Source organism: Eutrigla gurnardus, assembly GCF_963514095.1.
Source record: "Eutrigla gurnardus genome assembly, chromosome: 20".
NCBI lineage: Eukaryota > Metazoa > Chordata > Actinopteri > Perciformes > Triglidae > Eutrigla > Eutrigla gurnardus.
This window is the reverse complement of record NC_139931.1, coordinates 2,443,120-2,456,305: the sequence shown is the minus strand read 5'-3', so window position 1 is coordinate 2,456,305 and position 13,186 is coordinate 2,443,120. Positions and strand designations below refer to the sequence as shown.

At 40.8% G+C, this 13,186-nt stretch overlaps 2 protein-coding genes across 2 annotated transcripts in view; one reads left to right on the top strand and one right to left on the bottom strand.

Annotated features, from left to right (window-relative positions):
- jmjd8 (jumonji domain containing 8) overlaps window positions 1-13,186 on the top strand; it is a 160,224-nt gene that overhangs the window by 41,893 nt on the left and 105,145 nt on the right. The gene's annotated exons all lie outside the window — the stretch shown is intronic.
- LOC311030843 (uncharacterized protein) lies at window positions 1,693-12,528 on the bottom strand. The gene is made up of 11 exons (XM_084036869.1): window positions 12,191-12,528; window positions 9,088-9,227; window positions 7,268-7,296; window positions 6,996-7,053; window positions 4,286-4,332; window positions 4,133-4,165; window positions 3,504-3,552; window positions 3,351-3,415; window positions 3,188-3,226; window positions 3,024-3,107; window positions 1,693-2,739 (listed from the first exon to the last, which is right to left on the bottom strand). The coding sequence occupies exons 2-11, from the start codon at window positions 9,219-9,221 to the stop codon at window positions 2,645-2,647; spliced, it is 633 nt and encodes a 210-aa protein (XP_083892995.1). The 5' UTR covers window positions 9,222-9,227; window positions 12,191-12,528; the 3' UTR covers window positions 1,693-2,644.

Sequence of the window (13,186 nt, the reverse complement as noted above, 5' to 3'; positions counted from 1 at the left end):
TCCTTCTCCTCTTCATCCTCCTCCTCCTCCCACTACTCCCCCTCCTCTTCATCCTCCATTTCCTCCTCCTCTATGTCCTCCTCTTCCTCCTCCTCCCCCTCCTCCTGCTCCTCCTCCCACTACTCCTCCTCCTCTTCATCCTCCATTTCCTTCTCCTCTTTCTCCTCCTCCTCCTCCTCCTCTCCTCTTCCTCCTCCTCCTCCTCTCCTCCTCCCCCCATTCGTCCTTGCAGTCTCGCCACGTGGAAACTCTGTAAATATTTGCAGGAGTATGATCTGGTTTGTTACTTTGTGCCCTCAGTTCTGTCTGTCAGGAGCAGGAGGCCCGCCCAGAGAACAAACACTGTAAACTAGGTCACAGATAAGATATCGGCTTTATGGTCCGACTGAACCAGACTACATGCATTTTAACCTCGATTTAAGCAGGTCGTCCACACTGAAGGAATCATCGTCTCCACCATTTAATCTCTATTCCTTCCAATCAAATGGGTGTTTCTGTGTGTTTCAGCCCAGTTTGTACATTTGTCTTTGTCTCCAGAGGACGAGCCCAACGGTTTCATGGCTGAGACAGCTGTTTAATGTGGTGGCTCAGAAATGTGCGTCTTCAATCTGAACATTGAACTCTCAGCAAAAAATAAATAAAAAATAAATATATATATATATATATATATTTCAGAAAGTAAGATTAAATTAAATTAAATTAAATGCAGCTTTATTGTCTTTCTTCTTGTGTCTCGCCATTCCAAGAAAGTAAACAAATCATTTTTCCAATAAAGAAAAAAAAACAGAAATGAAAAAATAAGTTTAAAACAATAAAAATGATTAAGATGTATCTAACTGTGCATAAATATCTAAATTTTATTTAAAAATATATATAAATATGAATCATTATAAATGATCATACATTATTATTATAAACTACTATACATATTTTATAAAATTATAAAATAAATCCTACACATAGAAATGATGGAGCCTGGAGGTCTGGTTCTGATGATCAGGCTGTAAAACGTTGGTATGGGCCTTAAACATGTGGACTGTGGCTTTATTATTATTATTATTATTACTTTCATTAAATAAACTGGTGATCCAGTTTGAGGCGTTGCACATTAATCTTTAACGGCCAGGATGTTTATCTGCCGACAAAGTGTGATGATAGCACGTTCTGCATGTGACATCTGGCAACGCGTTCAGATCAGACCAGTAGTTTGACTTTGGCCTTCAAGCTTTTTTCTAATCTGTGTTGTTCAAAAGTGTCATGCAGAGCGATTATATTATATTGCATTATACATTTTTGATGCTTTAATGTGTTCATCACTTTAATGTTGCAGCTGGTAAAGGTGGAGCTCACTAGTTTTAATCTGTAGAATGTCAATGTCAGAAAAAGGTGTAAAAAAAAGTCAGTATATGTCGGAAACAGTCATATATTGTGTCAAAAAGTCACGAAAAAAGTATTTAAAATAAAGTTATCGTACAATTAGTACAGGTCATTATATAGAAAACGTACCAATGTACCTACTTGTTCACCATAACTCAATGAAGAAGTTCACGTTTCTTATAATAATATTAAATAAATGGTAGACGTGACCTTGTTACCGTACCGTTAAAATATGTACATAAAATATGTCTGAATTATTATTAATAAAGATTATTAATAATATTATTAATTATTAATAAAGAATCAAATCTGGAATGTTTTGGAAGGTTTATTTAAATTGTAGTTCCTTAAAATCAAATAAAACATTTCCAGTGGACTACAGATCCAGAGAGGGCAACGACACATAAATACACTGTAAAATAATAAATGAAAACATTCTCAGGAGTTGTCAGTAGAATCAAAGTAAATCTCAAACATGAATCTGAAAACCTCAGAGAGGAAACCAGCGACAAAGATGAATTTAAAGAAAGAAGTTTAAGCTGAGATGAAGCCTGATGGGACGGTTCATGGGGAGGGGGGGGGGGTTTCACTGCTGACCAAGACCGAATCATTTTCCGTTTCCCCCGTTCGAATTGTACGATGAATTAGAATTAGTTTGTCAATTAAAACCATCATTTTACACGTCAAGAAAGTCTCATTTTGTCCGTTGTAGTTATTGAAGACGGAGAAAAGATTAGAAAGATGAAGACATTTGATATTGAATGTCCCTTCTACTGATTCTAGTTCTATGGACGTAGCTAACCGAGCGGTTTCACAGAGATCTACGCTCTCTTCAAAGCCACCAGACTCCATTCACAAAACCGCTCATTTCCGCTCTGAGAGCGGAGGAGACTCCGCCGGTCAGTGGGTTTGTGTTATTGTGCAACGGTGGTGAATCTGAACTACACCTTCAAGACATCGACCACACATCAACACCCACTCACTGACGGCGGTCAGCAGCACACCAGCAGCTCCCCTGTTCTCAGAGCTTAAACGAGTGTTTTTGTGAATGGAGTCTGGTGGCTGTGAAGAGAGCGTAGAGAACGGCGTGACAGTGAAGAAAAGGAGGTGTAAATAAAACAACAAGAATCACTGTTTGTTGTTGTGAAAGGAGGAGCCTCAGTGAGCTTATTAAAGATGGCGTTCTAAATGTGATGCGCTCCCTGCTGTAAACCAGCTGACCAGGGAGACAGACAGCTGTGAGGATGAAGCATCAGCAGGTTAAAGGTCATCCTGTCTGGGCGTCGCTGTGGATGTTGACATAGTTGGCCTCGTCGTCGTCGTCCGTGTCGCTGCACGTCGACAGCTCGGGAGTCGATCCGGCTGCAGAACGGAAACCGGTTAGATCCTATTTCATTTACTCTAGTAGTACACGTCAGAGGTACTTGTACTTCACTTGAGTCTCTCTTTCGTTTATTCGACAGTTATAACAAACAAATTAACATGTTTACACACAACACATACATCATATACTTACTGGAACAGAGTCATTTTACACTGTGTATTAGTACTTTTATTGTAGCAGAATACGACATGAAGGAAGTAACCGTAGCGACGGCTGAATTCACAAACAGAAACACCACCGAAGAAGAAGAAACCTGACTCACTGTGGAAGTGCAGCGGCTCCACGTTCAGGTAGTCCCGGTCCTCGTCAGAGACCCGGAGAGCCCCACAGGCACTAGAGGGCTCCACTGGAGGGACGATTTAATACGTTATGTTGAATATAACTAAATAATTAATATAAATTAATAAATAAATCACAGAAACTCACCTTTCTTCTCTGGAACGTTTTCATAATCATGTAGAACATCTGTGGAGACAAACAGCTGGTGAGTTCAGGTGACCTCTGGGTGACCTCCGGGTGACCTCTCACACCCGGGTGGATTTGAAACTCTTCAGTTTGAATTTTGTGTTTTTGTTTTCCCAAACCGTACCTGAACTGGGCGTCGAGGCTCGGCTCTGATTGGTCAGAGGGGTCTCTCCTCCCGGCAACACGATTCTGCAGAAACCACAGAAGAAGAAGAAGAAGAGACGATGAGACAGGATTCAACAGAGACCGGAGAGTCCATGTGACGGAGGAAACCTACATGTAGCCGGGGTCTTCAGCATCGCTCTCCGCATTTATGTAGTCCGGACCTGCAGGAGACCACGTGTCATCAACCAGAGTGCAACCAGCCCTAAACCGAGTCCAACCAGCCCAGAGCCAAGTCCAACCAGTCTCAAGTCCAACCAGCCCAGAGCCAAGTCCAACCAGTCTCAAGTCCAACCAGTCTCAAGTCCAACCAGTCTCGAGTCCAACCAGCCTCGAGTCCAACCAACCTCCGAGTCAAGTCCAAACAGTCCCAAGCTGAGACCAACCAGTCTTGAGTCCAACCAGCCCTGAACCGTGGCCAACCAGCCCTGAGTCAAGTCCAACCAGCCTTCGGTCCAACCAGCCCCAAGCCGAGTCCAACCAGTCTCAAGTCCAACCAGCCCCGAGTAGAAAAGTTGAGTCTAAATATTCTGAACAGGCTTCTGTTGTTCGTTTGTTCTGTTCTGAATGTTTTTTTCTGTAAAACTCATTTCCTCCACAGAAAACAATAAAGATGTATCTGAATTTGCTGCTGCTGTTAATCGTGATAATAAACATAATAAAGGTGACAATAAAAGAAATAATAAACATGATAAAAAAACATAGTAAACATGATATTAAACGTGCTAATAAACGTCATCTTACCGTCTGCTGGATTCTCATAACTTGGATTGCTTTCTGTTGGAGAGAAAAATTCAGATTGTGATTTTGAGAGGGAAGTATGAAAGTACAGAGATGAATGGCAGTAATAAAGAAATATAAATAATTATAAAACCATGAGAACAGAAGAGATCTGACCCGTTTCCGTCGCTGTGAAGGACTGTTGTCTTCCAGCTGAAGCTAAACTGAAGCAAAAGAAAAACATATTAATCATCATTTCTGTAGTAACTCATTAAATTAAGTAACTCACTAAGGTGTGTTTGTTAAATAAAGTAACTCACTAAGGTGTTTGTTAAATAAAGAAACTCACTAAGGTGTTTGTTAAATAAAGTAACTCACTAAGGTGTTTGTTAAATAAAGTAACTCACTAAGGTGTGTTTGTTAAATAAAGTAACTCACTAAGGTGTTTGTTAAATAAAGAAACTCACTAAGGTGTTTGTTAAATAAAGTAACTCACTAAGGTGTTTGTTAAATAAAGTAACTCACTAAGGTGTGTTTGTTAAATAAAGAAACTCACTAAGGTGTTTGTTAAATAAAGAAACTCACTAAGGTGTGTTTGTTAAATAAAGTAACTCACTAAGGTGTGTTTGTTAAATAAAGAAACTCACTAAGGTGTTTGTTAAATAAAGAAACTCACTAAGGTGTGTTTGTTAAATAAAGAAACTCACTAAGGTGTTTGTTAAATAAAGAAACTCAATAAGGTGTGTTTGTTAAATAAAGAAACTCACTAAGGTGTTTGTTAAATAAAGAAACTCAATAAGGTGTTTGTTAAAGGAAAACACCACCGCATTTCCATACTGAACTATGTTCTGCTCTGATCTTAGACGAGGTGATACATACCTCCCTCTCCTCTGTGCGTGCACTCAATGGCTCTTGCGCGCACTCCGCGCAGCGCTAATTTGCTAGCATGTAGCTTGTCCCGGTATATTCCTTAGGATCCAAAGGGGGGTGAAGTCAGAAGCGACCAAGCACTTCCACGTTGTCCCTATTTAAATACGGTTACGTGAGTAGTTACACGACCCAAAATTTTTCTAAGCAGATAACAAGGATAACTATATAGTATGGCGGAATAACAACTGGAAGCACTTCGACGTCGCCGCAGTAATATCATCACTCCGCTCCCCCTCTTACTTCCGTCAATAGAACCTACGTGACCTGCACGCCGTCGCCTGCACTACCTGTAGTAGTTTATGCACAGTTGAGGAAGCATCAGGTTGTAGTAAGATAGTTTGTGAACAATCAAACATCATGGTTATAACGTGCATCGTACAGGGTTGTGAAAACAAGCAGAAGGTATATAGTCCCGTCATGTTTTGAGTGATGATATTACTGCGCCGACGTCGAAGTGCTTCCAGTTGTTATTCCGCCATACTATATAGTTATCCTTGTTATCCGCTTAGAAAAATTGGCATCTTTCATTTTGTGTAACCAAACTTGGGTCGTGTAACTACTCACGTAACCGTATTTAAATAGGGACAACGTGGAAGTGCTTGGTCGCTTCTAACTTCACCCCCCTTTGGATCCTAAGGACAAGCTACATGCTAGCAAATTAGCACTGCGCGGAGTGCGCTCAAGAGCCATTGAGTGCACGCACAGAGGAGAGGGAGGTATGTATCACCTCGTCTAAGATCAGAGCAGAACATAGTTCAGTATGGAAATGCGGTGGTGTTTTCCTTTAAATAAAGAAACTCACTAAGGTGTGTTTGTTAAATAAAGTAACTCAATAAGGTGTTTGTTAAATAAAGAAACTCACTAAGGTGTTTGTTAAATAAAGAAACTCACTAAGGTGTTTGTTAAATAAAGAAACTCAATAAGGTGTTTGTTAAATAAAGAAACTCACTAAGGTGTGTTTGTTAAATAAAGTAACTCAATAAGGTGTTTGTTAAATAAAGAAACTCACTAAGGTGTTTGTTAAATAAAGAAACTCACTAAGGTGTTTGTTAAATAAAGAAACTCAATAAGGTGTTTGTTAAATAAAGAAACTCACTAAGGTGTGTTTGTTAAATAAAGTAACTCAATAAGGTGTTTGTTAAATAAAGAAACTCAATAAGGTGTTTGTTAAATAAAGAAACTCAATAAGGTGTTTGTTAAATAAAGAAACTCACTAAGGTGTTTGTTAAATAAAGAAACTCACTAAGGTGTTTGTTAAATAAAACTCACTAAGATGTTTGTTAAATAAAGTAACTCACTAAGGTGTTTGTTAAATAAAGTAACTCATTAAGGTGTGTTTGTTAAATAAAGTAACTCACTAAGGTGTGTTTGTTAAATAAAAAAAACTCACTAAGGTGTTTGTTAAATAAAGTAACTCACTAAGGTGTGTTTGTTAAATAAAGTAACTCAATAAGGTGTTTGTTAAATAAAGTAACTCACTAAGGTGTTTGTTAAATAAAGTAACTCACTAAGGTGTGTTTGTTAAATAAAGTAACTCACTAAGGTGTTTGTTAAATAAAGTAACTCACTAAGGTGTTTGTTAAATAAAGTAACTCACTAAGGTGTGTTTGTTAAATAAAGTAACTCATTAAGGTGTGTTTGTTAAATAAAGTAACTCACTAAGGTGTGTTTGTTAAATAAAGAAACTCACTAAGGTGTTTGTTAAATAAAGTAACTCACTAAGGTGTGTTTGTTAAATAAAGTAACTCAATAAGGTGTTTGTTAAATAAAGTAACTCACTAAGGTGTTTGTTAAATAAAGTAACTCACTAAGGTGTGTTTGTTAAATAAAGTAACTCACTAAGGTGTTTGTTAAATAAAGTAACTCACTAAGGTGTTTGTTAAATAAAGTAACTCACTAAGGTGTGTTTGTTAAATAAAGTAACTCACTAAGGTGTTTGTTAAATAAAGTAACTCACTAAGGTGACAGCAGGTTGGAGGGAAGGTGGAGGGAGTTCAAGTCGGTGGACGGCTGAGCTGCGAACCAACAGAGGAAACATTGTTAAAAACAAGAGCAACGTAAATTACATCATCATCAGCGTAGAATCAAAGTCAGCGTGATAAAACCAGTAAAAACTCTGGATTTAAAAGGTTAAACCTGTAAAAACTCTGGTTTTAACAGGTTAAACCTGTAAAAAGTCTGGATTTGAAAGGTTAAACCTGGAGAAACTGCTTCCTGTTTCACACTTACATGGATGGATGACGTGGAATTGGGTGGATCTGATTGGAAGAAGAAAAAACAAACATTCAGTCATCATTTCATATAAAACAAATTAATATATTTATATTACATTTATATTTGTTAAATAAATATATGTAAAGAAAATATATATATATATATATTTATATATATATATATATATATATATATATATATGTATGTGGAATAAATTGGTAGGTAAACAGTAAAGCAGCTGGGTGGAAGATGTGGAGAAAATGAAATCAATATGTTTTGACCAGAGATTGTCAGATCGGTATTCCACCAAACTCGCTAATTAAAGCGGCGCTTACCGAGTTAAGCCTGGTTAGAACTAACGCCAACTTCCACTTGCGGCTAAACCCATTCCATTAACGCATTTCAGCCGTGCCTTGTTGAGGCTAATTCAAGCGAGGCTAACGTTGTCTTGTGTTACGCCGTTCACGGGATATGAAGCCAGACCAGAACCGTGAATGTCGAATCATCGAGAAAATGGCAGAAAAGACCAGGGCAAAAATTATTCATGGAACTGTATGAGGAGTACAAATCCATCATAACCAATAAAGGGAATACTGTAGTGATAAATAAAAATCGCGAGGCTGCTTGGGCAAGAATTGCCGAGCGATTAAATACGGAAGTACCGTTAAGAGTAACATGTTCTAATATAACACTGACACGATTTCACGAACGTGAGGATAATGTAGAGGTAACGCGCCGGCTGTACATGCGGCCGGCCACGGTTCAATTCCTGACTATGGAACTTTGAGAAATGTCTTTCTTTAGCCGGAACTCTCTCTCTCTCTCTCTCTCTTTTTAGATAGGCCTAGTAAATTCATTGACCAACACATTTATCTCAACAATTCAATGAACACATTCAATGAACCTATTAATGAACTCACCTGAAAGGAATTTATGTGGCTGACATGCAGCAATGCCTTTGTCATTGGGATCTATATCATGCAATTAATAATAACATCTTTATATCCATCATGTTTTTGCAAGTTATATTTGGGTTCTGGGGAAATTGTATGACATATTTATCATAGTTAAGGTAAAATGTTGGTCTAATTCTCTGATCTAAAGACAATTATACAGGCAAAAAAAAAACCCAAAAAAACCCACATAAGACATCCTTGCCAGGATGCGAACCTGGGTTGCCCGCATCTGGGGGCAGAAGCATCACCACTCACCCAAGTGGGGGATGAACAACATGTGAAATATGATAAATATGTATTTAGATAATAATATGGCCAGTCGGTGTTTTTTTTTTAAATTGCAAGCATGTATTCTTCGATGCTTGATGAAAATATAGTCTGTTTGTACTTCATATATGTAATTTTGGTCATTTCTGGTCTTTGACTTGATGAAATCACGAGGACTAGGCTTGGGGGAACCTTCTGCTGGTACAGTTGTTTCCGACAGACGGCCTTCTCTGAAACCCCCGCTAAAGTAAGCCTGATGGTTAGCCTGCCCCGGGGCAGGCTAGTTTGGTCGGATAAATTCCCATGGTTACTTAGCGGAGAGTGCCTCAAGTCACGTTGATTGAACGCAACTCTCGCTAAAGGTAGCGATTAGCGATTAGCCCGGCTTTGCGCTTAGCGAGTTTGATGGAATACCCCTCAGGTTGACTGCCACTACGTTTACAAAACATTTACACAATGAGACTGTTGCTAAATAATAAATGAGGATATAATTATTATATAAAGTGGGTAAAGATCATAAGTCACTTTTCTGTAATTCTTCTCTTAAAGAAGGAAACATGACGAGCTCTAGAAGCTGAGAGGACCTCTATGAACATGTGGTCTGAGACTTACGGCATGTAGTCCTCCGAGGCCTGTCTGATGGAGACCGGGGGGCCTTTGGTCCTGCAGTGCACACAGACCAGGACCAGGAGGACCACGGACACGAAGAGGGCAGCCGCCAGGACCCAGAGGAACCAGTTGGCCATGTTCACCTGAGGAGGACGACGACACGTTAACGAGCTGCAGAAGAAGAGCTCGAGTCACACAGGAGGGACCATGTGACACAAGGCCACGCCCACTGTCACGGATCATCCGCTTTCCTGTAGAACCTGAACGCTCCACGAGGAGCAGCAGAGAGAGCAGAAAACAACACACACAGCAGGACAGGAAGTACTACCACACAGGTGAAATACTCTGTTCCAGTAAAAGTACTACAACCACAGAGTAGAAATACTCTGTTACAGTAAAAGAACTATTACCATACAGTAGAAATACTCTGTTCAAGTACATCAGTATAATCAGTCAAATGTAGTTAAAGTACTAAACTGTGACTGTGTGCGTGTGCGTGTATGTGTGTGTGTGTGTGTGTATGTGTGTATGTGTGTGTGTGTATCTCTGTGTGTGTGTGTGTGTGTGTGTGTGTGTGTGTGTGTGTGTGTGTGTGTGTGAGTGTGTGCGTGTGTATGAAGGTAAATCGATGTCAAAACACTTAGAAAGATGCGCAGCAGCGTGTGTGTGAACGCATGGTTACTTTGTTATGCGTGCGTGCGTGCGTGCGTGCGTTGTCGTGCGCAGGTTGTATGTCACGCGTAACAAGAAGCTGCGTACATATGAAGCAGCGTGCGCACGTCTGTCTGTCACTGTTTGACAAATGTTGTTACGCGTTCACACGCACGTGCGGTCGCAGATTCTGATGCTGCGCGGCCGGAAGTTGATCTGCTGTGCGCAACTACTCCGCGTAACTTGAACGCGTAATGTAGTTGGCCTGTTCATTTCAGTCAACCAGGGGAGGCAACTACATTACACGCTCACGTGCGTGTGAACGCGTAACAACATTTGTCAAACAGTGACAGACAGACGTGCGCACGCTGCTTCATATGTACGCAGCTTCTTGTTACGCGTGACAGAGTCTGCGCACGTCGTTTACGCGTACATGTGAGCGCCTGACAAAAATGTTCAATTATCTTCATGCGAGCGTTAATGCGTGCGTTCGCTAAAAAACGCATGAATGTTACGCGTAGTTACTCCGCGTAATGTGATCACAGGCGTGCAGCAGCCATCACGCGTGAACGCGTGACCATTATAAGTCAATGAGGAAACTACATTACACGTCAGGCGCTGTGTGCTGCACAGGCGTCAAAGCACGCGGGTGTGACGCGTTCAGTTGATAGTTGCGCAAGTAATATGAAACGATTCTGACGCCATAGCGTGTGTGTGTGTGCGTGTGCGTGTGCGTGTGCGTGTGTGTGCGTGCGTGTGTGCGCGTGTGTGTGTGTGTGTGTGTGTGTGTGTGTGTGTGTGTATACACATATATCATCATGAGATTATTATGACTTTGATTGATTGGTTCATAGAAACAGTGAGACACGACGTCGTCTTCCATCACGGCGACTCTGCAGACCGAACGGCAGCCATGTTGTGAAAAAGCAGCAGAAGGAAAGAAGGTCACAGAGGGTGAGACAGGAAGAGAGTGAGACAGGAAGACTGATTACACCCAGTGTAACGTAAAGAACTATGATGATGATGATACGTGTTCACATCCAAAGGAGATAAGATTTAGTTGCATTTCATGGGAAATCTGATAAGAAAAACCCTAAAATCACAATTAGATCCAGTACTAATACTACTAATAGTACAAATACTACAGTAAGTCATATAAAACAGGCTCCACATCGACAAACTTCAAATCACTAATATTATAATAATGAAACAATGTCATGGAGCCTTTCTGCATAGTGAATACTTTTCATTTTGGTATTGTACTGATATTTGTATGATAATACTTTTTTACTTTGAATGAAGTATTTTCACTCTGTGATACTTGTACTTCTACTTAAGTACAGAAGTCATAAACGTTTTGTGTTTTAACTCTAGTAAAAGTATCTGTAGCTGTCAGATAAATGTAGTAGAGCAGAAGCAAATGAAGTACTTGGGGAGTACAAGTACCTGAACAACGGAACCTCGTTATCTTGGTGACATCACAGTTTCTGTGAAGTTCAACGACAGGAAGTCACAGCTCCTCGCCGCCGCGCTCACAAACAAACTGCTGCTTTCGCTCTGCAGCTCTGAGCAGGTGAACCTGCCGGCCGCCACGCTAGCAGTTTCCCCCCGTCTCCAGTCTTTATGCTAAGCTACGCTCACCGGCTGCAGCTTTACATTCACAGAACAACTGCTCTATCAGCATATTAATATGAAGAGTTACTCAACTCCATCATTATTATCTTTTAATGTCTTGTTTTGTTTGTTTTATCTGGACCTTGATTCTGCAATAAAAGTTAATACAATGAATGTATTCATCTATAATTACTGTTTTTATGATAATATGGGGGAAAGAGCGACATTTAAGATGGTTTAAATACATACAGACACGTGTCAATAATTTTACGTGCCAATATCTTAATGCGTTAATATTTTTCCGTTTCAATCTTTTTCCACGTTAATACTTTTACGTTAAAATATTTTTACACGTTAATATTTTTACTTTTCAATATTTTTCCGTGTCAATATTTTTAATTTTCAATATTTTTACGTGTTAATATTTTTACGTTTCAACATGGTTCTTTTCTCATATAAACTTATTGCAAATAGAAGGTAAACCTCTTGGTAGCAGATGCATCTTCAGTCCACTAGGTGGAGCCAAGACAGGAAGTTGGTCAAAACAAAGATGGAGTTTAAATGTGTCGGGCAGACTGATGTTAAAACGTTTATCTGCAAGAAAACGGACTGAAAGAGAGGATGAAACCTGTTGACAACTTTTATTAATATTATGATGATGATGATGTCACAGGTGTGTCAGGACATCATGAACCTCGTTCAGAGTGATGACGAGCCATAAACACCAACAAGTGAATACTGGTTTCGGACTCTACAGAACCCACTTCTGCCTCACCTCCTCCAGGTGCATGCTGGGAACCGACCGATGAACAGGTGAGTATTAAAGGGATGTGGGACTCACCCAGACCCGAGGTCAGACGGTGGTCTGAGGCCAGACGGCGTTGGCGAGGGAGGATGGGTGAAGGTGTGGGTCCTGCTGCGGGTCCTGCTGCTGGTCTCGTGTCCCCCCTCCAACGGTATCTGGTCCACATGAGGCGACTACTGTAGCCGAACATCCGCCATGTCAGAAGACGTCTGGTCTCGTGCTCCGATCTGGAGTCTGATCGGCGACCTCTCTTTGTCAGCGACTCTCCTCCTCCCGTCGCCCCACTGCAACCAATCAGCTCGCTTCGCCTCCCGCCTCCGATCACCACGACGCTTCGTGGTCTTCCTCGTTTGTTTCTGTGAGGAAGGAGACGAAGAGTTGAGGAAGGAGACGAAGAGTTCAGAAAGACACAAAGAAGAGACTTTAAAACACAAATTAAACTTTGATTAAAAGTGGAGATGAACTCACTGAGCACACAGCTGGAGAGAGAGAGAGAGAGAGAGAGAGAGAGAGAGAGAGAGAGAGAGAGCCGCGTGGGCGATCAAACCTCACACCCTTGGAGCCAATCAGGTGACAGCTGGCTGCAGCACGGCGAGAACGCTGCTGCAGCGTCTCCACATCCTCCCACCTACAAACAGGAAACCACACCGAGGCCTCCTCGCCCCCCTCCTTTCTGCTCCTGTAAGAGACGAGAGACAGAAGAGCAGAGAAGCCCCCCCATGGAGGGGGGAGGGGGGGGGGAGCACCAAGACCAGGTCTACAGGGTCCCCCCCAAATCTGACTCTTCAGGTAAAAATGTCTCCTTTTGATCATAACAGTGACTGTTCCCCCACTAAAGTGGTTCAAGGGATCGGACTATTTCCTGGTCGGGACCAGTTACTATGTTTAAAACCACTAAGATCAGACGTGTTGATCTTTATGCTAAGCTACGCTAACAGGCTGCTGTCTGTATGAACACGAGGGAAAGAAAATGTCAAACTGGTCCTTTAGTAAAAATATATTTTATATATATATATATATATATAAATAAAG